This window comes from Homarus americanus, unplaced genomic scaffold, assembly GCF_018991925.1.
Source record: "Homarus americanus isolate GMGI-L3 unplaced genomic scaffold, GMGI_Hamer_2.0 scaffold26591, whole genome shotgun sequence".
NCBI classification, from domain to species: Eukaryota; Metazoa; Arthropoda; class Malacostraca; order Decapoda; family Nephropidae; genus Homarus; species Homarus americanus.
In genome coordinates, this window is record NW_024755595.1 from 462,739 (window position 1) to 486,606 (window position 23,868).

General features: G+C 41.7%; 1 protein-coding gene across 10 annotated transcripts in view; it reads right to left on the reverse strand.

The window, feature by feature from the left end:
• Positions 1-1,376: 1,376 nt before the first annotated feature.
• The window catches only part of LOC121856612, a 119,129-nt gene continuing 96,637 nt past the window's right edge, over positions 1,377-23,868 (reverse strand). For all 10 annotated transcript variants that reach the window (XM_042352251.1, XM_042352256.1, XM_042352252.1 and 7 more), the window contains 16 exons: positions 20,661-20,779; positions 20,365-20,472; positions 20,013-20,125; positions 18,827-18,903; positions 18,242-18,435; positions 17,448-17,582; positions 10,936-13,188; positions 10,680-10,819; positions 9,954-10,038; positions 9,306-9,545; positions 8,633-8,780; positions 7,747-7,997; positions 7,225-7,441; positions 5,758-6,044; positions 4,791-4,936; positions 1,377-4,043 (listed from right to left, as the gene is read on the reverse strand). In XM_042352251.1, the coding sequence (XP_042208185.1) occupies positions 3,687-4,043; positions 4,791-4,936; positions 5,758-6,044; positions 7,225-7,441; positions 7,747-7,997; positions 8,633-8,780; positions 9,306-9,545; positions 9,954-10,038; positions 10,680-10,819; positions 10,936-13,188; positions 17,448-17,582; positions 18,242-18,435; positions 18,827-18,903; positions 20,013-20,125; positions 20,365-20,472; positions 20,661-20,779 (4,870 nt within the window). In that variant the 3' untranslated portion in view covers positions 1,377-3,686. The remainder of the gene's footprint in view (positions 4,044-4,790; positions 4,937-5,757; positions 6,045-7,224; positions 7,442-7,746; positions 7,998-8,632; positions 8,781-9,305; positions 9,546-9,953; positions 10,039-10,679; positions 10,820-10,935; positions 13,189-17,447; positions 17,583-18,241; positions 18,436-18,826; positions 18,904-20,012; positions 20,126-20,364; positions 20,473-20,660; positions 20,780-23,868) is intronic.

The window sequence follows — 23,868 nt, forward strand, 5'->3', positions numbered from 1 at the left end:
CTGTCATCTGGTTAGTACAGTACGGTATACACTTGTATTAATGAACTAGACTTTTGATAACCTATAATAACTATCCAAATATTCATAAATAAAAAAAATATTCAATACCATGTTGGATATTTTGAGAGCTACAGTATAATAATTTACAGTCTTAATAAAGCCATGGCAAAAACAATACATTATAACCACTTGCTAAAACTTATCCCCCAAATAAATTTTAAAACCTATCTCAAATATATTCATAAAAACTGATTAATAAATTATCAATAAAAACAAGACATAACAATTATTCATAACAGGTAAAGAAAAGATAAATAGAGGGAATAATCAAACAGGTGTAATAATGGAGAGGAATGATACAAGAGCGTGATAAATGATGGAAATAACAAAAGACTGTCAAATTATGTTACTGGGACCAACAGTATGATACAATATAGTCCAATATCCTATGCTAACTTGAGCTCTTTGTGCTAGATATCATTAGGACCTGTTGCTAGCTAATTAATATCACATACTTTAGGAGGGAGAGAGGGGAGAGAGAGAGAGGGGAGCAGGGGAGGGAATATATATACAGGTATAATATATATATATATATATATATATATATATATATATATATATATATATATATATATATATATATATATATATATATATATATATATATATATATATATATATATATATATATATATATATATATATTCTTGATAAAATCACACCTGACTTCTCAACAGGATTCAGGATTCGCCTCATGACTGTGACCAGGAACGCTAGCATTCCTGTCACAGTCATGGGTAGTCAGGTTCAATCCTGGTTGAGGTGTTGATCATATATATAATATATAAATATATATATATATATATATATATATATATATATATATATATATTTATATATATATTTATATATATATATATATTTATATATATATATATATATATTTTATATATATTTATGTATATATATATATATATATATATATATATATATATATATATATATATATATATATATATATATATATATATATATATATATATATATATATATATATATATATATATATATATATATGTGTTATATATATATATATATATATATATATATATACATATATATATTTATATATACATATATTTAATATATATATATATATATATATATATATATATATATATATATATATATATATATATATATATATATATATATATATATATATATATATATATATATATATATATATATATATATATATATATATATATATATATATATATATATATATATATATATATATATATATATATATATATATATATATATATATATATATATATATATATATACAGTATATATATATGTGTGTGTCATAGTAGATGCTTAAGAAAATATACCTAATAAAGAAAGATAAAAGAAATATAATATAAATGATAATATTAAGAGTAATGACACTTTATACAAGTTTATGTACAGTATGAGCACACAATATGGTTTCATAATATACAGTAGAAAAAAATACAAGAAATCTCACGTACGTACAGCTGGAGTGAGAGTTTCAATAGCAGTGTCTTTATGGGCAATTGTCTTATGTGTAAACTATGGGAATATATATGAGCTGTAAACAACCAAAGACAACAGGTCCATCTTGACCATAGGAGGATGCACAAGACCCTCCAAGAACACCAATCAGGAGGCGGTATTATGATAAGACTCTCTTTCCCAGCCAATCATAAGAGTTGAATATACTCTACCTTCTTTCTGAGCCAATTAAAGGAGTCAATAATACTACAGTATATCACACTTTTTCAGCCAATTGGAAGGCACTGAATTACATCCTTTGTCTTTTACCTAATCAGGAGGCCAGGAAATGTAATTTCACTTTGAAGTCAAATAATTAATTAACCATTACTTTGCATACAACAAGTTTAGCACCAACAGTATTTTGGGGACTTGACATTTTTGTCAATTTATGAAATAATAAAATATTTGCCTGTCATATATGTAGATCGTGTACACACACACACACACACAACAGATCTCTTGGGAGTAAACAAATACTATTACAAAAAAAATCCGATCTCATTGCCGATTTTTTTTTTTTAATTTTACCAAACAGTGGATAAGCTCAAAATATGTTACACCTTGATGTGCTTAATTTACCTGTGAATCAAGATCCCCTCAATCACTGTGTCTAAGGTAAGTTGTAGGTATAGTGTCAAAACACATAACTGACTTTGCTAATTTAAATTTGTATCATGATTCATGGCTTCTATACAGTACCTATCAAATGTCTCTTATTTTTCTAGCATGTTCATCATATGAGAACACTGTGTGACCTGGACTACTGGGCTGACACCATCATTATCACTATCATCATCAACACGCCTTACGTTTTCCTACGTCTGACCTCAATGTCTCGATTCATACTGTTGCATCTCTGTACCTTGACTCAGGTAAAGTTGAATACAAGATTCAGAATACTGTACTGGCAGGAGGTTCACATACTGTATTCTCAACCCTAAATGATTTCCTTAAACTCTACCTCACAGCTGAGACTCAACCTTCACATCTTAGCAGCTTTTAGTTAGAAAGCGGTACTACGTCTCGTACACCTGTTAAGATGTCTTCACACATATCAGCCCAGCCAGCCATCATAAGGTCACTAACCATCTAAGTATAAGAAGGTTCTCCTTCACACCCTGCATGCTAGTTCTCAGTGGTCCTGCACCCTGGCATGGATGGCCCCTGTAACCTATTCTACAGTACGCTAGTGACTGCTTCATACCCGTGTTATGAATGTATAACGTGATTGGCGGTTTCTGGGTCTTAAGGCCGAGTGCTATATATATAAAAACATGTGTATATATATATAATGCTATCCTGGAGTGATATCGGCCATCACGACTCACAGCCTTAAGCTCACACTCCCAGACACACACACAACCTGTCAATCACATGGCCACAACAACATAATCATCATCACAATCTCACTCATGATAGTTCAGCTTCATAAATGCGTTAGTTTGGTCCGTGTATGACAATAAGCTCACTTTTTCTCTCGGTAGAAAATGTGATAATGTTATTTCGCTTGAAGTGTTGTATTTGGTTAACACTGGAGGAGGCTGCAGCTGTAGCTTCTCACCATCAATGTTGCTCTCCCCTCACTGTTTGTATCAAGCAACTCACATTTCAAGATTTTTCTTTTCTCAGTAATTTCCAAATCAATTGCACTACAAAACTCTTGTAAAAAAATTCACTTTCAACACACCTTCAGCATCATAATTTTACAGCTTTGAACTGCACATACATCTTGCCACTGTATTGTTTAAAATTTTGATGCTTCACTCAGGCAGCACCAGTGAGAGTTGAGATCCCAACATGGCACCTTGTGTGGGTCAGTTTATTCAAGGCAGCTCACACATCACAACATATTACCCCAAGGCACTACTTGTCTTGTCTCACACTGGCTACCACCTGGTCTATGGGTGGCTCGGTGTACACTTATCAATAATGTCCAGTAAGTCACTAGATACAGCTACAGTATATTATGATCACAGTAATGGATAATAACAATTTGTAGCTTTTAAATCCTCATGTAATTAATGGTTTTAGCACATATTATAGCACGTTCATAGCACGTATGGCACCTTTCACAAGTCTTACTAGAGCCCCAGTAGTCGCTATAGTGGAGCATTGCCGGGCGAGGACACAGGTGGCAAGGCCTCTTTGATGGCTGTGGTATTGTTGACTGTGGCAAACTGCTGGACTGGGGGATTAGTGGTGGTAGTAGTGGTGGTCGGTGTGGTCGTTGTAGATGTGGTTGTTGTGGTTGTGGTTGTGGTGGTGGTGGTGGTAGTGACAAAGCTGGGCACATATGGAGTACCTATGGTGTTACTGAGCCAGGGTTGGAGGGCGTGGAGAGCCGTGAACACTGCCGGGTGTCTCGCTCGGCCACACCTGGCATGGTGTGTGAGGAGACCCTCAAGCCGCCACGCCCCCGTCTCACTACGACACATGAGTGGGCTGCCCTCGTCCCCCTGTGATAAAAACACCCATGGTTACCACAACTCAAATTTCTGAAAAATCTTCACAAATACTGAAACCAATTCAAAAGTCTATTTTTCTCTTCACAAATAAAAAATTTCTGACCCAGATTTCATAAAAATCTTCACAAATATTGAAAAATTATCTAAAATGTTAAAAAAAAATTTACTAATATAAAATTTATGACTCAAATTCCTTAAAATTCTTCACATATAATTACAGTACACTGTAACTGTACTGTATATAAAAATTATCTTTCCAAAAAAACTTAAAAATACATTGATTTTTTTATTTTAATTGCTTGAAATAATCACAAGTATTAAATGTCTGAGGCAAATAATATTAAAACTTAAGCTGTCATGACAACTAAAAAATCTAAATAAAAAAGTTTCATTTGGTAAATTCTTTCAGTGTTGTTCACCTTTAGTCTTGCCTTCATTACCTCAACCAACACATCAACACTAAACTTATACACAGGCTAAAACATTATACATACAGTAAATGATCTCTTTCTTTACCTTTTAGCTTCATCCAGTTACAATATTGAGGGAGCAGAAGTAAAGATATCCACATTATTCCTTCACTGTTTGCTATAATACATACACATTCTTTCTTCATTCTCTTTTACACAACCTTTATCCAACTTTCTCTACTGAGTATACTTTTATGGCAAATATACTCACATGATAGGAGGTATGCTGTGATCAATACCGTATACTGTATAAGGCAATCATACTCACATGGCAGGGGGCATGTTGGGCATCAGTGAAGCCAATGCATGTATGGGCATGATTGAGACGGCCTGGGTAGTGGGTGGTGTTACAGGCATCAAGGTCCAGGGTGGGCACGGGCACATAGTGAAGAAACTGATTCACGCCGTCCACCCCTGCAAGCAACCAACACTTTATTTATGACGGCAAAAAACCGTTTGAGATATGTATAGTACAGGGTGTCTCATAGGTCAATCACCATATTATAAGATGGAAAAGTTTTTTTATGCCATTTGTCTCTGTCTACCCAGCAGAAATTAGGAACCAGGATGTTAATCGATTTGTGGATCGTGTTCCGGGGTAATGGTTAGCCAGTGCAGTTTGTGATTTGCTCAGTCTTCTTGGATTATTCCTTAACACTGGGTCATACAAGTTCTACACTATAAACAAATTCATGGCCTGAGGGCTGGCCTCCTCCAACACCAGGGGCAACCATTATCATATATGTGTTGTTACTTGTGATAATTTAGGCACAAATAAACCTAATGACTCAACACAATATTTACAGTAAGACTGATTTGAAATAATGTAATGTGAAGAATTAACTTAGTATAAACAGAACAAGGATCTCATGAAGATTAGGAACACCAGCTTGTTTCACCTTACAACTAAACACCCTAATGTTTCCTGAGGTAAGATGGTATAAATTAGTGTAACATTTACTTCATTTTGGTAAATTTAATACTATGTTATTTGGTATTTTCCATTTGTTTTAATTTCTTTATTGACTTATAAAAATTATTTTTATATTTGTTTTCAATGAGAAAGAAATGCAAAGATAGTAAAAACAATTAAAATAAGTGAATATTATTAATAAATAAATAGTACTAAACATTAATCATAGCTTATATTTCAGAGATTATATGGGATCAATAAAGATATATTCACCAAGTAAGTAAATGAAGAAAAATATTATTCCTAACTTTCTAAACCTTACCGTGCTCAGAGTGGGTCCATCCAGCCACCACACAATGGGCGTTACTGGCAGGAGGACCATTAGGAACACATATTGGTTGTGTGTTATGTCTCAGACCCACGGGAGTATCTGGCCCCAGGAGAGGAGTGTTGAGCCGCAGCAACACAGCATCACCAGTCCAAAGCCCACCAGTCTTCACAGTGCCAGGGAAGAGGACCATCTTGGCTACATAGTGGAACTTGGTGGTGACTGTGGGAGTGGCGACCCCTGACACAACAGCCCAGGTGCCTGCGTCTAGCCCGTTCTCTCTGAAGGGGGTGATAAATATTTTATTTTATTCATCATTTCACCACTTATCAGCTTACTAGCCATTTTTGGGGTTGGTCTGTTCTTTATTACTTTACTTTAAACTTTATTTTTCCAATGTTAGTACTATACAGGGGGAAGATGATGTGCCCAGAGGAAACATGTCATGTTTGGTAATGAGAATCACTCTGTATAAGACCCTTTAATGTGTGTCTGGGCCAAAGTGGTAAGGGTCACACTGGATAACACCCTTTTTTGCATGTGTCTGGGCCAAGCAGTTCTTAAACCCATGACACAGTAGTTACCATTGTACAGTACCACCAACGAACTTATTTATTAATAGTAATATGGAAACTTTATATAGATATAAAAATATAATTGCAGGTAGAACTGTGGCAAGAGCCTTATAGTGTTGGTGTCATGTAATAACTTCCTAATAGTGAAACACATGACACAGATGCAGGACCCTTTCTCAACACCATCCCTCCCTCCTTCCTCTTTCCTTGTTCATAACACTTATTACCCTCATTAACCTCTCTATTTCCACCATCATCTTTACCTATCACAAACTTATCATTCTTTCTTCCTTGCATATTTTAATTCACGTTTGTTGTGTTAACACCAACTAATTTCTCTTATATTAACAATCAAAGTCATACACTTAGCATCAAACTTCTCAACATTTACCTTTCATTCTACAATATTCAAGCTCTTACACATGGCATTAAGCTTCCCAAATTGACCTTTCATTATACAATCACAAAACCAACTAATTTATCACACTAGCCAATGTTTCACTCTTTTTTACAACACATCATCCCTGCAAAGTCTTATTAAAACCTGCAGTTCCTTTCTCTGACAACACAATGATCTCAAATAGACTGCAAGAACTTTTTGAGCGATTTTCTGACTTACAAAAACCACTGTAAAGTATTAAAGTACTGTATTAAAGGAATCTACCAGTAATGGTGTTAACAAGATGAGGGACCTTGAAGTAATAAGAACCTTGTATGGTATATAGTTAGTCTAATGCAATTTACAAGTACAGGTACAGTAAAACAACCATCTACTGCTGTTTATTGAAAGCTATCTTATCTATCTATCTATCTATCCACAACAAAAGCAACTACCCATAAATGCAATGATTCAACTGCAGATAACAAATAGAAGGAGGAACCATACTTAGCAGCGAGGCAGGAGTAGGCGGCCAGGACCCAGCTAGGAGCGACGATGGAGGCAGTGCAGGACTCGGTGCGAGCATGAGTGTTGTTGCTGGGGTGAGTCCTGAGCAAGAGTGCCAGCGAGGGCCATAGTCCTTCCGTGATAGGTGGCCTCACTTCTCCAGCGGGCAGGTATTGCTCCTCTAGCACATCATCCCCGACGCTCCACGACCCACACGCTGTAGAAAGAGGAATTTAGAGTCAGTGAGGTGAGGTACTTATATGAATGTGGTAAGAGGGACAGAGAAGAGAATAAAGAGGTGTCATGGTTATAAGACCAAACAGGAGAAGGTTTATTTTTCTATCACCATTAACCACTGCCACATCTTTTATAAAACTCAAAATACAGTATAAAACTAATAATTATTTTTGAATGAAAGTTATCCATATAAAAAATCATCCGAGGCACTGTTATGTACTTCAACTATAACAAATTATCTCTTATGTTCACTTCATCTATAACAAAATAACATATTTAACTCACTATGTTCTTCACAGGAGAGAAGGACAAGAGAGTCGCTCGTACAGTCCGAGTTAAGAACGAACTGTAGCGGGGTGAGTGACCTGGGTGACGCCTTGGGTGCCAGCATCACTCGAGGTCGCGGCACTGCCTCGTCCACTCGTCTCACCTCCATACTGAGTGAGGCGGCTGCACCCAGCTGTTCACAGGCCACGTCACTCCACTCCTTTGTCCAGCCTTTACCACACACGGCCATCCACCTGTTCTCTCCGCTCCTGTAAATCAAGTTCATATTACAGTAGTGTCTTTGTGTCTCCCGAAGGATCTGAGCTATGTATAGTATCATGTCATATGTCTTCTCTGTCACTTGTGTCATCTGTCACCCACCACCTGTCACTTATCATGTCATGTGTCAACTAATACCTGTTATGTGTCACTTATCATGCCACCTGTCACAAATTACCTGTCATCTGTCATTTATCATGTCACCCATCACCTGTCATCTGTCACTCATGGGTAAAAGTACTTTAATTTATTTTAGTTTCGATTCCAACAACATTTAATCAATACATCAAGCAGTGACATTTTATTTATCAAAAGTTTTTGGACGATGGCAACATTATCTTCGCTCCCTTTTGCTTCTATTTTTACGTAACTATTAATTAACAGTACCGGTAAACAAATAGGTAATAATAAAAATAATTAGCATAGAAATATGTACACCGTATTATTAAACTTTTAAAACTAATTCTATCAGAAAAAAATATCTTTATATTGTGCTTAAAATCAAAAGAACTAAATTGTATGTAAAGTGTAAACAACCCAAGGAGTCTTGTGGGGAAGACTTCGTTTATACAGTAGTACATCACTTGACCAACAGCTAGACTAACGAACATGACTCTCAATTTACCTGATCTCAAGCTGCCGTGTACTGTTATCTATCCTGACACAATGCCACTCATCAGACCCATCCTGGCATTGTCTCAGACCATCACACAGGTTGAAGACTGGTACACATCCACCCACAGCACATGATGTTTCGTCCTGGCCAGAGCAACCTGTAAGGAAGCACTATCTTAAGAGTTTATGTCACCTATTTTTTTTTACTTCAATATATTTCTTTTACTTACACTTCTTATCATTATCACTCCTCTTTCCATCATCAATCTCTCATCACCTTATTTCCATCTCCACTCTTCCTCCATCACCCCCATTCCACCCTTCCTCTTTCATCACTTTTTATCATCAATGCCCATACTTTCACTTTCTCCAACAACACCTCTTCATTATTACTCTCCCATCATCTCCCTTCCTTCCACCACCACTCACCACGACCATTTTCCTTCCACCATCACTCACCACGACCATGCTCCTTCCACCATCACCACCACAACCACGTTCCTTCCATCACCACCACTCACCGCAACCATGTTCCTTCCATCACCACCACTCACCACAACCACGTTCCTTCCATCATCACCACTCACCACAACCACGTTCCTTCCATCACCACTACTCACCGCAACCATGTTCCTTCCATCACCACCACTCACCACAACCATATTCCTTCCACCACCACTCACCACAATTCATCTCATCTTCTCCACCATGACAATCAGGTGTGCCATCACAGGTCCTGGCCAGAGGGATACACCAATCTTCAGGGCACCTGTAGCTATCTTCAGGACATTGACTGCTGCAGTTCATCTCATCGGAATGGTCAATACAGTCAGGCTGGCCATCACAGTGTAGGGAGAGAGGGATGCAGGGAGACGGGACCATTCCTCCACACTTGAACTCATCCGCTAAACACTGCCAGGAGTCTAGAAGGAGGAGGGAGAGAAGGAGGAAGATAGTGGATTAAACAGGGTTCCCATGTCTAAAAAATTATCAATATTCTTCAAAATGTTTTAGAGTACAGTATATATTGCCTCAGTGAGTCTAACATTTAGCATTAACATTGTATTTGTAATTTTAATAAAGTTATCAAAAGGCGAATCTTAGTCTTACATACTCAGTTATAAAGACAGGCAGATGAAGAGACAGAGAAAGAGTGTGCGTGGAGAGACACATGACTGTGTAGATCCAAAAACAGAGTGTGTAGATCTCAAGAGGGTGTGTAGAGAAAAAGAGTGCATAGTCAGAGAAAGTGTGTGTGTATTTGTGTGTAGAGATAAAGTGTATGTGTGTGCATAGAGAATGAAAAAAAATGCATAGAGCTTGACGCTTACCACAATCCAGTTCGTCATCACCATCTCGACAGTTGGTAACACCATCACACGCATACTGCCTCTCAATGCACTCACCATCCAGACACTGTAAAAACACAGCCAATAATTAGAATCAAGTGTGTGTTCCTATTAATGAGTTATCCCAATAATAGTTCCAGTTTTTTATCTACTATATCTATCTTCCCAGGTGGTGTGTAGGTGGTGGTGGTGGTGTAGGTGGTGGTGGTGGTGGTGGTGGTGGTGGTGTGGTGGTGGTGGTGGTGGTGGTGGTGGTGGTGGTGGTGGTGTAGGTGGTGGTGGTGGTGGTGGTGGTGTAGGTGGTGGTGGTGTGTGGTGTGGTGGTGGTGGTGTAGGTGGTGGTGGTGGTGGTGGTGTAGGTGGTGGTGGTGGTGTAGGTGGTGGTGGTGGTGGTGTAGGTGGTGGTGGGGTGTAGGTGGTGGTGGTGGTGGTGGTAGTGGTGGTAGTGTAAAGGTGTGGTGTGGTGAAGGTGGTGAAGGTGAAGTAGTGGTGTAGGTGGTGGTGGTGGTGGTGGTATAGGTAGTGGTGGTGTAAAATGTTGTGAAGGTAGTGGTGGTAGTAGTGGTGTAGGTGGTGGTGGTATAGGTGGTGGTGGTGGTATAGGTGGTGGTGGTGGTATAGGTAGTGGTGGTGTAAAATGTTGGTGAAGGTAGTGGTGGTGTAGGTGGTGGTGGTGGTGTAGGTAGAGGGGAAGACTCACATACATACCTGGAAGTTACCAAAGCAGTTGTTCTCCACACACTGGTATTCATCGGACATGTCAAAACAGTCGGGTACAGAGTTACAGCGAGCAGTGCGAGGGATACAGCGACCCAAAGAACTGGTTCCGTTCACACACTCCACCTGGTCTGTGGCAGCATAAAATATCATCATTAAACACACAAAATATAACCTAACCTAACCAAGATGCACATAAACATACTGTAGAGAACTATTTGTGTTGATCACTACACACGACACTTACCTTCACCACACAGCAACTTGGGAGTGGAAACAGTTGTGGTCTTGACTTCCTTATTGATGTTCAAGGTCAGGTCAGGGTCAGCAGCAGTACCACTACCTGGCTCCTGCACCTGGGTCGACCCCGTGTCCCCAGGTGTCCCAGCAGCAGCAACTTCAGCTGGGACGACAACACTAGATGACTCTGAGGTTGTGGAAGGAGTTGTTGTTGTTGTGGTGGTGGTGGTTGCAGCAGATGGTGGTGGTGGAGGCAATATAGAAGAGGTTCCTGAGCCAGTAGTGGTGTTGCCTCTCATGGTGCCCAGATCAGAACTTGCATCAAAGATAATGCTGAAGTCAATACCTGGGTCAGTGTTGTCAGGTTCAGGAACTTGACTCTCTCCTTCCTTCTGAATGTTTGTGTTGTTAGCATCATCCTGGGGTGGTTTGTCAGTCACCTGAGGAAGTTCTGAGACTGTGGGAGGGGTTGGTGTGGTGGTGGTGGTGGTAGTAGTGGTGGTTGTTGTTGTCGGTACTGGTGGTGGTGTCTTGTTAGCAAACACCGGGTTACCCTCATACTCTGTGGCTCGTACCGTCACCACCTCCTTACTGAAGGTATCTTCCTCCACCTCAGGAACTTCGTCATGAATTTCGTCAGCCTTGGATGCTGTTATTATGACAACAGGCTTCTGTGTGGTGGTTGACGTTGTCTCATTATTATATATAACAGCTGTGTCAACTGACACTTTACTTGAACTGTCGTCATGACTGCTGGTGTCAGGCGCTGCTTCAGGACTTGTGGTGTTGTGGGCAGCTTGTTGGCCATCATGGGAACCGTCTCCAGGAGCTGCCTTTTGTGTCATAGAGTCTTGGGTGGTGTTCACAGCCGTGCTCACTTCTGACACAATATTGAAGTGATCCTCAGGCAAGATCATATCTTGAAGACGGACATCCCCAGGGGAGTCTCCTGGCCTGAGTGCTGACAGATCTTGTATGATGGGGTACTTGCCAGCGTGGGCCTTAGAGAATGCTGTAATGTCCTCCAGACGTGTGCCAGGAGATACATAGATCTCTGGGGTGAGGCCACTGGTGTTGGCCCAAGGCTGGTGAGGGACCTGGTCTTCAGTGGTCATCTCAGGTGCTGTGTCACCTGTGATTGTCTCATTGTGCGTTTCAGCCACTTTGATAGTTTGGTCGACCGTGTGTGGTGGTGGTGTAGGAGCCCCCTGCCCCTCACCCTCACTTGTCTGTGTCTTACTTGTCGTCGTCGTCGTCACATTCATCTGAGCTTCTGTTGTGGCCTGTACGGTTGTGGTGCTGGTGGCTGCTTCAGTAGTGGAGGAGGTTGTGTCAGTGGCAGGCACTTCCTCAGCAGTAACCTCCACTGTGGTGTTACTAACAATCTCTGAGGTGGCATTGGTAATAACCTCTGAGGTTGTGTCATGAACAGTCTCTGGGGTTGTGTCATGAACAACCTCTGGGGTTGTGTCATGAACAGCCTCTGGGGTTGTGCTGGGAACAACCTCTGATGTGGTGTTAGTAACAACCTCTGATGTAGTGTTAGTAACAACCTCTGATGTAGTGTTAGTAATAACCTCTGGTGTGATGTCAACAACAACCTCAGCTTCAGGTTCAGCCTCAGTTTCTTTAGTCACTTCCTCAGACACCCCGGCTGAAGGCTGACCCTCCTCCTCCTTGACCTGGCTTGGGTCATCCACCGGGGAGGTCACATCAACAGCTGTTGACGTTTTATTTGTTTCCATGGCAACATCTTCACCAAGAGTGCCAGTTGTACTGACTGTGACATTAGTGGTATTAGTTGTAAGTCCTTCAGAAGTAGAAGTACCAACATCAGTGGGGCTCCCACTAACACTCACTCCTTCACTAGTTACATTAGTGGGTGTAATTGAAGATGTGACTGTTCCCTCAGTGTCGGTACTGGTAGTGTTGGTACCACTGACAATATCAGTATCGGTAAAGTTGGTACCACTGACAGCGATGGTACTGGTAGTGTTGGTACCATTGACAACACTGCCATCAGGTATAAGCTTGGCATCACCCGCGGCCGTTGTGTTAGCTGCTGAAGAATCCTGGTCAGAGAGTTTAGGAGGCACCTCAATCTCTGTCTCCGTCGTCTCTGATTTTATACCAAGGAAGGTGGCTTTACCCTGCTGTTTGCTAAAGACGTTGTTGAACAATTCTTTGAACGTAATCTCTGTCGTGGAGGGGGTCGAAGTCACAGTGGTCAAGGTGGTGGCTGCTGCAACCCTTGACTGATCTGAAGAACAAAACACCCCATTAGCATGTTACCATAACGACTGTATACACTGTACCTGTCCCATACCTTTGGTGGGAAATATAAACACCTCCTTCCTAATACATATATCGATGTAACTTTACGACTTTTATAGCATCAGAATGTTAACTTATATTCACAGCGTATAACTTGTCTCATAAAACGTGATTAAATACTATAGAAATAAAACTGACATTTATATGCTTAATAAGAGCAGCTCAGTGTGTTCATGTAGAGAACATTTACTTAACACTGCAGCTACCCTGAGGATTTCTCGAGTACAGTAGTGTTTTATGTGACTACAGTAGTTACAGTAGTGTTTTATGTGGCTACAGAAGTTACAGTAGTGTTTTATGTGACTACAGTAGTTACAGTAGTGTTTTATGTGGCTACAGAAGTTACAGTAGTGTTTTATGTGACTACAGAAGTTACAGTAGTGTTTTATGTGGCTACAGTAGTTAAAGCAGTGTTTTATGTGGCTACAGTAGTTATAGTAGTAACAGGAAGGTGTTGTGTGATTACAGTACTACAGTAGGTATAATGAGGTGCTGTTACAAATTAATACAGGTTCACTGAAATCCTGAAACAATACATCACAGTATACTCAGGTGCTGTATCACACTGTATTACAATACGGTGCAGCACGAAGACAGTGGTTACAGTGACATCTGTACTATACTGTAATGGTACTTACATAACATGGGAGACACCTGTAGCTGAAGTAATACAGTAAATACAGGTATGTATATATGTATGTATGTATGTATGTATGTATGTTTGTGTGTGTGTGTGTGTGTGTGTGTGTGTGTACAAGGTCAGTTTGTTGTCTTCCAAATATCCTTGTAATATTTTTTTTTAATACACTTAATCAGGCATTTATTCCCAGCCCAACCTGTTCATTCAATTACTGCATCATTACTCTTAAGGTCTTACTTCTCTTTAAGTTTGTTTAAAAAAAATAATAACTTGAGACGAGATTATGAATGTCGTGTTTTCTAATCTACCAGGCGTTTTCTAATTAACCATATGCGTCCTGTAATTAACCATGTGCATCCTGAAATTAACCATGTACATCCTGTAATTAACCATGTGTGTCCTGTAATTAACCACGTGTCCTGTAATTAACCATGTGTGTCCTGTAATTAACCATGTGTCCTGTAATTAACCAAATGTGTCCTGTAATTAACCATGTGTCCTGTAATTAACCAAATGTGTCCTTTAATTAACCATGTGTCCTGTAATTAACCACGTGTGTCCTGTAATTAACCATGTGTCCTGTAATTAACCACGTGTTTCCTGTAATTAACCATGTGTCCTGTAATTAACCATGTATGTCCTGTAATTAACCACGTGTGTCCTGTAATTAACCATGTGTGTCCTGTAATTAACCATGTGTCCTGTAGTTAACCATATGTGTCCTGTAATTAACCATGTGTCCTGTAATTAACCATGTGTGTCCTGTAATTAACCATGTGTCCTGTAATTAACCATGTGTGTCCTGTAGTTAACCATGTGTCCTGTAATTAACCATGTGCATCCTGTAATTAACCATGTCCTGTAATTAACCTTATGCGTCCTGTAATTAACCATGTGCATCCTGCAATTAACCCAGCAAGTTTTCTAATTAACCATGTGTTCTCTAATTAAAAATGTGCATTCTCTAATTAACCATGCGTGTTCTCTAACAATGTGTGTCCTCTAATTAACCATATGTATTCTCTAATTAACCACACACGTGTTCTCAAATTAACCACATGTGTTCTCTAATTAACCATATGTATTCTCTGATTAACCACACATGTCTTCTCTAATTAACCACATGTGTTCTCTAATTAACCATAAGTTCTCTAATTAACCATGAGTTCTCTAATTAACTACATGTCTTCTCTAATTAACCACACGTGTCCCCTAATTAACCATATGAATTCTCTCATTAATAAAGTGTTTCCTAGTCAATTATGATGTGTTTTCTAATTTGTCAGCACGTGTTCTAAATAATCAGAGTAGTTTTCTAATATTTAGTTTTTACCATTAAAAGTTGGTGAGGGCGTGGCCATGGGGGAAATGGAGGTAGTTGTGGGCGTGGTCATAGGGGGAAGTGGAGGTACAGTAGGTGAGGGCGTGGCCATAGGGGGAAGTGGAGGTACAGTAGGTGAGGGCGTGGCCATAGGGGGAAGTGGATGTACAGCAGGTGAGGGCATGGCCATAGGGGGAAGTGGACAGGTAGATGAGAGCGTGGCCATAGGGGGGGAAGTGGAGGTACAGTAGGTGAGGGCATGGCCATAGGGGAAGTGGATGTACAGCAGGTGAGGGCATGGCCATAGGGGAAGTGGAGGTACAGTAGGTGAGGGCGTGGGCCATAGGGGAAGTGGAGGTACAGTAGGTGAGGGCGTGGCCATAGGGGGAAGTGGAGGTACAGTAGGTGAGGGCGTGGCCTAGGGGAGGGGTGGAGTGATTCTATTCAGGCTTTGCAGTGGAGGAAATGGATTAAAGAACAGTTCAGTGTTGTTACAGTAGGTGGGAGGCTTAGCTGGGAACACTTTTGTCTGTGGCATCTCCTGTTGTAGTGGTTTCTAACTCTGTTGTTTTAACTCCTGTTGTGGTGGTTTCTAACTCTGTTTTAACTCCTGTTGTGGTGGTTTCTAACTCTGTTTTAACTCCTGCTGTAGTGGTTTCTAACTCTGTTTTAACTCCTGCTGTAGTGGTTTCTAACTCTGTTGTTTTAACTCCTGTTGTGGTGGTTTCTAACTCTGTTGTTTTAACTCCTGTTGTGGTGGTTTCTAACTCTGTTGTTTTAACTCCTGTTGTGGTGGTTTCTAACTCTGTTGTTTTAACTCCTGTTGTGTGGTTTCTTTTAACCTGTTGTTTTAACTCCTGTTGTGGTGGTTTTAACTCGGTTGTTTTAACTCCTGTTGTGGTGGTTTCTAACTCTGTTGTTTTAACTCCTGCTGTGGTGGTTTCTAATTCTGTTGTTTTAACTCCTGTTGTGGTGGTTTCTAATTCTGTTGTTTTAACTCCTGTTGTGGTGGTTTCTAACTGTGTTGTTTTAACTCCTGTTGTGGTGGTTTCTAACTCGGTTGTTTTAACTCCTGTTGTAGTGGTTTCTAACCTGTTGTTTTAACTCCTGTTGTGGTGGTTTCTAACTCTGTTGTTTTAACTCCTGTTGTGGTGGTTTCTAACTCTGTTGTTTTAACTCCTGTTGTGGTGGTTTCTAACTCTGTTGTTTTAACTCCTGTTGTGGTGGTTTCTAACTCTGTGGTTTCTATTTGTAGTTATGGCTTCTATATCAGGTGTGGTTTCTATTTCAGTTGTGGTTTCTATATCAGGTGTGGTTTCTATTTCAGTTGTGGTTTCTATATCAGGTGTGGTTTCTATTTCAGTTGTGGCTTCTATATCAGGTGTGGTTTCTATTTCAGTTGTGGTTTCTATATCAGGTGTGGTTTCTATATCAGTTATGGCTTCTATATCAGGTGTGGTTTCTATTTCAGTTGTGGTTTCTATATCAGGTGTGGTTTCTATTTCAGTTGTGGTTTCTATATCACGTGTGGTTTCTACCTCAGTTGTGGTTTCAGTGGCCAATGTTGTGTTAGTGTTGGTAGTGGTATCAGTAGTAGTCAGTGGGTTAGGTATGGTAGCTGGTGTGGTAGTAGTGGTGGTTGTTGTAGCTGGTGTGGTAGTAGTGGTGGTTGTTGTAGCTGGTGTGGTAGTAGTGGTTGTGGTCGAGCTCTTAGTCGTTAACTGACCTGTAATGTTGGTTAGGTTAGGTTAGGTCGAAAGGGAGAGAGAAAAAACAGATGTTAATATTTCCATGTTAAACTACGTTGTAACATGAAACTCTTAGATGTTAGGTTAGGTTAATTTAGCTAAGGACAGGGAAGGTTAGATTAGGTTAAGTTAGGTTATTCAGCACCCAAAATCACCTGACCTGACCTCCAACTCACACAAATCCCACATCTATACACCTGTCATGCATATACTGTATAAGATGATGATGATGATGATGATGAAGGAGGCAGCTGGATAATGAACAACAAAAATAATCATTTAAATAACAACTAAATACTTGAATAAAAAATCTCATGATATTAGTAATAATAAAAAAATAAGAAGCGAGTGGATTTATTTAAGCAATATAAACAAGAATTAGGAATAGTAGGGAGAAAGGTTAAGCACGAGAGAGAGAGAGAGAGAGAGAGAGAGAGAGAGAGAGAGAGAGAGAGAGAGAGAGAGAGATAACTCACTTGGGTCCTGACACACAGTAGCGTTGATGAGGTAGAGATAGTCAGGACACTCGCAGACAAAGCGCAGTTCCTCACGTGAGAACTTACACCCATGAGAACACTGCGACTGGTTGTTGAGACACTTATCCAACAGCCCTGTAACATACAACACCATGTTACTGTTGTCTTATCACTCAAGATATTAGAGTTGTATCGTACCCACAACTTACAACCTTCACTTGAACTACCTAACCCGAACCTAATGCTAACCAAACCCAACTTAACATTAACCTAACCCCACACTATCTTAACCTAACACTAACCTAACATTAAACTAACTTAACTTGACATTAACCTAACCAAACCTACCCTACCTCTAACACTACCTTAACTTAACCTACCCTACTCTACTCTACCCTACCCTACCATTACCCTTGCCTACCACTAACCTACCCTACCCTACCCTACCCCACCACTAACACTACCCTACCCTACCACTAACCTACACTACCCTACACTACACTACCCTACCCTACCCTACCACTAACCTACCCTACCACTACCCTACCACTAACCTACTCTACCATTACCTTTGCCTACCACTAACCTACCCTACCAATACCCTGCCCAACCACTAACCTACCCCACCACTAACCTACTCTACCATTACCTTTGCCTACCACTAACCTACTCTACCATTACCCTTGCCTACCACTACCCTACCCTACCACTAACAGTACACTACCACTACCCTACAGAATGCTAAACTACCAGTACAGCACAGTGCAGTAGAGTATTAAAAACCCATGACTTACTCTCAACAATAACAGAGTCTCGGGGCACACTGTACTTCTCGTTAAACAACATGTAACCGTTTTCCACTTTGGTGTCTAACCGCTTCCTCACGATGGTTAGGTTAAGGGGCGCCGTCTGGTGGCCGTTGTCCTGCTCGTTGTAATACTTCCATCCTATCCTGAAGGTGCAGGTGATACTTCCGACCCTGAAAGTTCTGTCAGGAAAGAAGGGTTCAGTTGAGGGAGTGGTGGTGGGTGGAAAGGCTATGTATGCTCAAGGTAAACTGTAGGAGTGACTGACTATCCTGAGCCAAATGATGTGAGTATGAAGCATCCACTCATAAAATACTGATGGTGAGTTGTATATTACGTTGTATTTGTTGTTATTATTATTATTATGATGTTATATACAAAATATTTATTACAAATAAATGATTTTAAAGTATTATCATAATTAATGCATCAATATACAGTACAGTACAGTTCTCACAGACACCTAACCTGATCTTTAAGTCAAAATGATCCATCTACAACCACCACAAAGACCTAGATACCTCGCTCATGAACAACAACAAGTTATAATAAGAAAATGTGGGTAAAACTTACTCAAATTTCAGAATCTTGAGAACCACTTTGGCTTTTCCATTGTACCGAACGTCTGTACTTATGAGCGTGGTCTCCAGCTGCAAAGATGAAGTTAGGTTAGGTTATACAGTAGTGTGTGTGTGTGTGTGTGTGTGTGTGTTAAAACAAAAAACACATACACACACATACACTGAACAATATATTAAAGAGGTATTCAAAAACACAAATCATAAACAAATGTGGTAAAAAATGCCATAAAAACACACAAACACTCACTTCTTGCCTAAAACACCACACACACACACACCACCCACTTACACAAACCTTGACCACCACACACACACACACACACCACCCACTTACACACAAACCTTGACCACCACACACACACACACACCACCCACTTACACAAACCTTGACCACCACACACACACACACACCACCCACTTACACAAACCTTCACCACCACACAAACACACACACCACCCACTTACACAAACCTTGACCACCACACACACACACACACAAACCCTCACCACACACACACACACAAACCTTCACCACCACACGAACACACGCACAAACCCTCACCACCACACAAACCTTCACCACCACCACACAAACCTTCACCACCACACCCACACACACACACACACACACACAAACCTTCACCACCACACGAACCTTCACCACCACCACCACACAAACACACACACAACCCCTCACCACCACACAAACCACCACCACCACCACACCACCCACACACACACACAAACCTTCACCACCACACGAACCACCACCACCACACAAACACACACACAAACCCTCACCACCACACAAACCTTCACCACCACACAAACCACCACCACACCACCACACACACACACAAACCTCACCACCACACGACCACCACCACCACTACACCACACACACACACACAAACCTTCTTCACCACCACACAAACCATCACCACCACCACACACAACCATCACCACCACACAAACCATCACCACACCACACACACACACACCACCCACTTACACAAACCTTGACCACCACACACACACACAAACCTTCACCACCACACAAACCACCACCACCACACCAACACACACACACACAAACCTTCACCACCACACAAACCACCACCACCACACCAACACACACACACACAAACCATCACCACCACACCAACACACAGACTCACCTCTCGCTGCAGGACGGTGGCTAGGGTCTTGTAAGTATCGGTGGAGGTGTCGGCTAATTCATTCGTAAAGTTCAGGTTGTCGATCTTGAACTTGACTTCTATGGCGTTGGGAACTGAGGATGATAGTGACATAAATTAGTGTGTTTAATGGTTCAGAGAGAGAGACAGTGAGAGAGACAGTGAGAGATACAGTGAGAGACAGAGACAGACAGAGATACAGTGAGAGACAGACAGAGATACAGTGAGAGATACAGAGACAGACAGAGATACAGTGAGACAGAGACAGAGATACAGTGAGAGACAGAGACAGACAGTGAGAGATACAGAGAGAGACACACAGACAGACACTAACCATAATACAAAGTCGGGGAGGTAGTAGTAGTCTTTCCATCACCACCGTCATATAGACTGCTGCTCTGTATACCTTGGCCGTAGTCTGTGATTTTCTTGAGTTTCCCAGCTGTAACATAACACCAACCACTTAACACACTTTTAACATGAATTAACACGCTAATTAACATGCATTAACACACTTTTAATGCAAAACAACACACCAGTTAGCACACTTTATCTACCTATCTATCTATCAAGTGGGGGTGTGTGGTTATCTATCCACCAAGTAAGAGGTGGTGGAGGTGCAGTACTTACAACCATAGAGCCCGGCCACGATGACAGAGCCAGTGAGAACCAGCATGGCGGCACAGAAGAGCAGGCACTTCCTCCCGCCCTTGTCCCCCGTCATGTTGGTTACCTCCAGGTTCTTCCCGCTGCGAAGGTCAACACAGGTGAGTATAAGTGCAACACAGGTTAACATAGGTCAGTACAGGTGCATCATAAGTCAACACAGATCAGTACAGGTGCAACACAGGTCAGTAAAGGTTAACACAGGTCAACACAGGTTATTAAGGTTCAGTACAGGTTATTATAGGTGAACACAAGTCAGTACAGGTGAACACAAGTTACTAAAAGTCATAAAAGTTCATACAGGTCATTACAGGTTAACAAAGGTCAGTAAGGTACAACACAAGTCAATAAGGGACAATACAGGTCAACACAGGTCCATAAGGATTAGCACAGAACATTACAGACATACGAGTACCTGTGCTGTATATATACATACTGTATATAAATATTACGGAGAACAGCCCACCCTGGCGAAGGTCATCGACCAACAACAGGGCCTAGGGGGCGAAAAATATGAGTAAAAATAAATTATAAAGAGAAGAGAAAAAGACTATATTAATCTACACCACGAAGATGCCGGGACACTAGCTTTTTAAAGTGAGACAGATTGTATGAGTATGGTAACACAGAAGAAGGCAGAGCATTCCACAGTTTGGCTGTGTGAGGAAAGAAGGATGTACTATAACGGGTTATTCTAGTGTGACCGATATCCACAGAGAAACGGTGGGCACCGCGGGCAAGACGTGTGTTACGAGCCCACGGCCTTGCCGGCGGTACACTGGATGCCAGATCCACCGAACATTGCCCGTTAAAGTACCTGTAAAAAAGAGAGTGAAGCAACATTGTGGCGAAGAGAAAGATAACAGACATTATCAACTAAAGGAGGAGAGTTAATAAGATAAAATGCCATTGATTCCACCCTATCTAACAGTTGGACGGAAGAAGAGCCACCCCAGATATGAGAGCAGTACTCCAAGTTAGGACGAATGAATCCCTTATAAACTTGAAGCACAAGTTATTAAAGGTTTAAAGAGGTTAACACAGGTCACAACTAGATACACGTACAATACCCGGGAAGAAAACATACTGTACCTGCTGGAGTGATGGGTTTGGGTACTGGTCCTATGAAGAGCTTACTTATACCAGACACCTTAGTTAAACAACAGGTATGATGAATTAACCCCTTCAGTACGAGGCGAGGTCATGACAGGTGAGGGCAGGGAGGTGGCCATGACAGGTGAGGGCAGGGAGGTGGCCATGACAGGTGAGGGCAGGGAGGTGGCCATGACAGGTGAGGGCAGGGAGGTGGCCATGACAGGTGAGGGCAGGGAGGTGGTCATGACAGAGGAGGGCAGGGAGGTGGTCATGACAGAGGAGGGCAGGGAGGTGGTCATGACAGAGGAGGGCAGGGAGGAGCAGTGTGTACAAGTGGAATGACAATCAGACTGACACACACAGGAAGCGAGACATTATGACTGATCTATCTCCTGTTGCTGCCACATACCCACCACTACCTCCTGCTGCCCTGCCCTGCCATACCCTGCTGCCACATACCCACCACTACTCCTCCTGCTGCCCCTGTTCTGCCACACCCTGCTGCCACATACCCACCACTACCTCCTGCTGCCCTGCCTCTGCTGCCACATACCCACCACTACCTCCCCTGCTGCCCTTCCCTGCCACACCCTGGGTTGCCACATACCCACCACTACCTCCTGCTGTCTCTGTCTGCCATACCCCTGCTGCCACACACCCACCACTACCTCCTGCTGCCCTGGCTCCCACATACCCTGCTACCACATACCCACCACTGGCCTCCTGCTGCCCTGCCCTGCCATACCCCCACCACACACCCACCATCACCTCCTGCTGCCCTGTCTGCCATACCCTGCTACCACATACCCACCCACTACCTCCTGCTGCCCTCTGCTCCTGCCATACCCTGTTGCCACATACCCACCACTACCTCCTGCTGCCCTGCCCTGCCATACACCCCTGCTACCTTCACAACACCCACCACTACTCCTCCTGCTGCCCTGTCTCTGGCCATACCCTGCTGCCACACACACCCACCACCACCTCCTGCTGCCCTGCCCTGCCATACCCTGCTGCCACACACCCACCACTACCTCCTGCTGCCCTGCCTGCCATACCCTGCTACCACACACCCACCACTCACCTCCTGCTGCCCTGCCCTGCTACATACCCCTGCTACCACATACCCACCACTACCTCCTGCTGCCCTGCCCTGCCATACCCTGCTGCCACATACCCACCACTACCTCCTGCTGCCCTGCCCTGCCATACCCTGCTGCCACATACCCACCACTACCTCCTGCTGCCCTGCCCTGCCCTGCCCTTTACCAGACTGACAACAGATAGCTCCTCCCACCCTAACTCCCAGGGTCAGGTCAGAGGTCACCAGGGTCATATAGGATGTCAATATAGACAGTTCCACACACAGGTCTCTCCCGCCCAGACGAAACACTAACTCACCTCAATCTTTCTTTACCTCAACAAATCGACGTTTTTCTCCTTCAAACACAAAATAATATGGCGGAATATATCTTATAAATTAACTAAAAATCATAGATAAATGTAACAAGACATTTATTAGATCCAGAGATTAAATCCTAGTGAACTGGTAACTCTGATGTCATGTATTTTATATAAAGCAACAAGTATCATTATGTCTGAGTGAAGGTTTATTCATTTGGTTGACAATTATCTAAGCTGTGAAAGACGAGTCATCTCCAAAACAAACATGGCAGAGGATAAAGATAAATTATAATTGACTCGTATCAACAATCAGTAGTGGATACCTTTTGCATCTGTGTGTGTGTATGGCAACAGGGGCCCAGTTTGTCTTCGAGCGGATAAGAAGGAAGATATACAGTACACAACGAGGAAGGAAGAAAGGAGCAAAGACAGGAAAAAGAATGAAGGAAGGAAGGTGTTTTGACCTGTGTTCACACACACACGCACGCGCACACACACACACACACACGCGCACGCACACGTACACACACACACACACACACACACACACACACACACACACACACACACACACACACACACACACACACACACACACACACACACACACACACACACACCATGCATCCTCAAATAACAAAAACAACAATATTTCTACTTGATGCATTAGTCA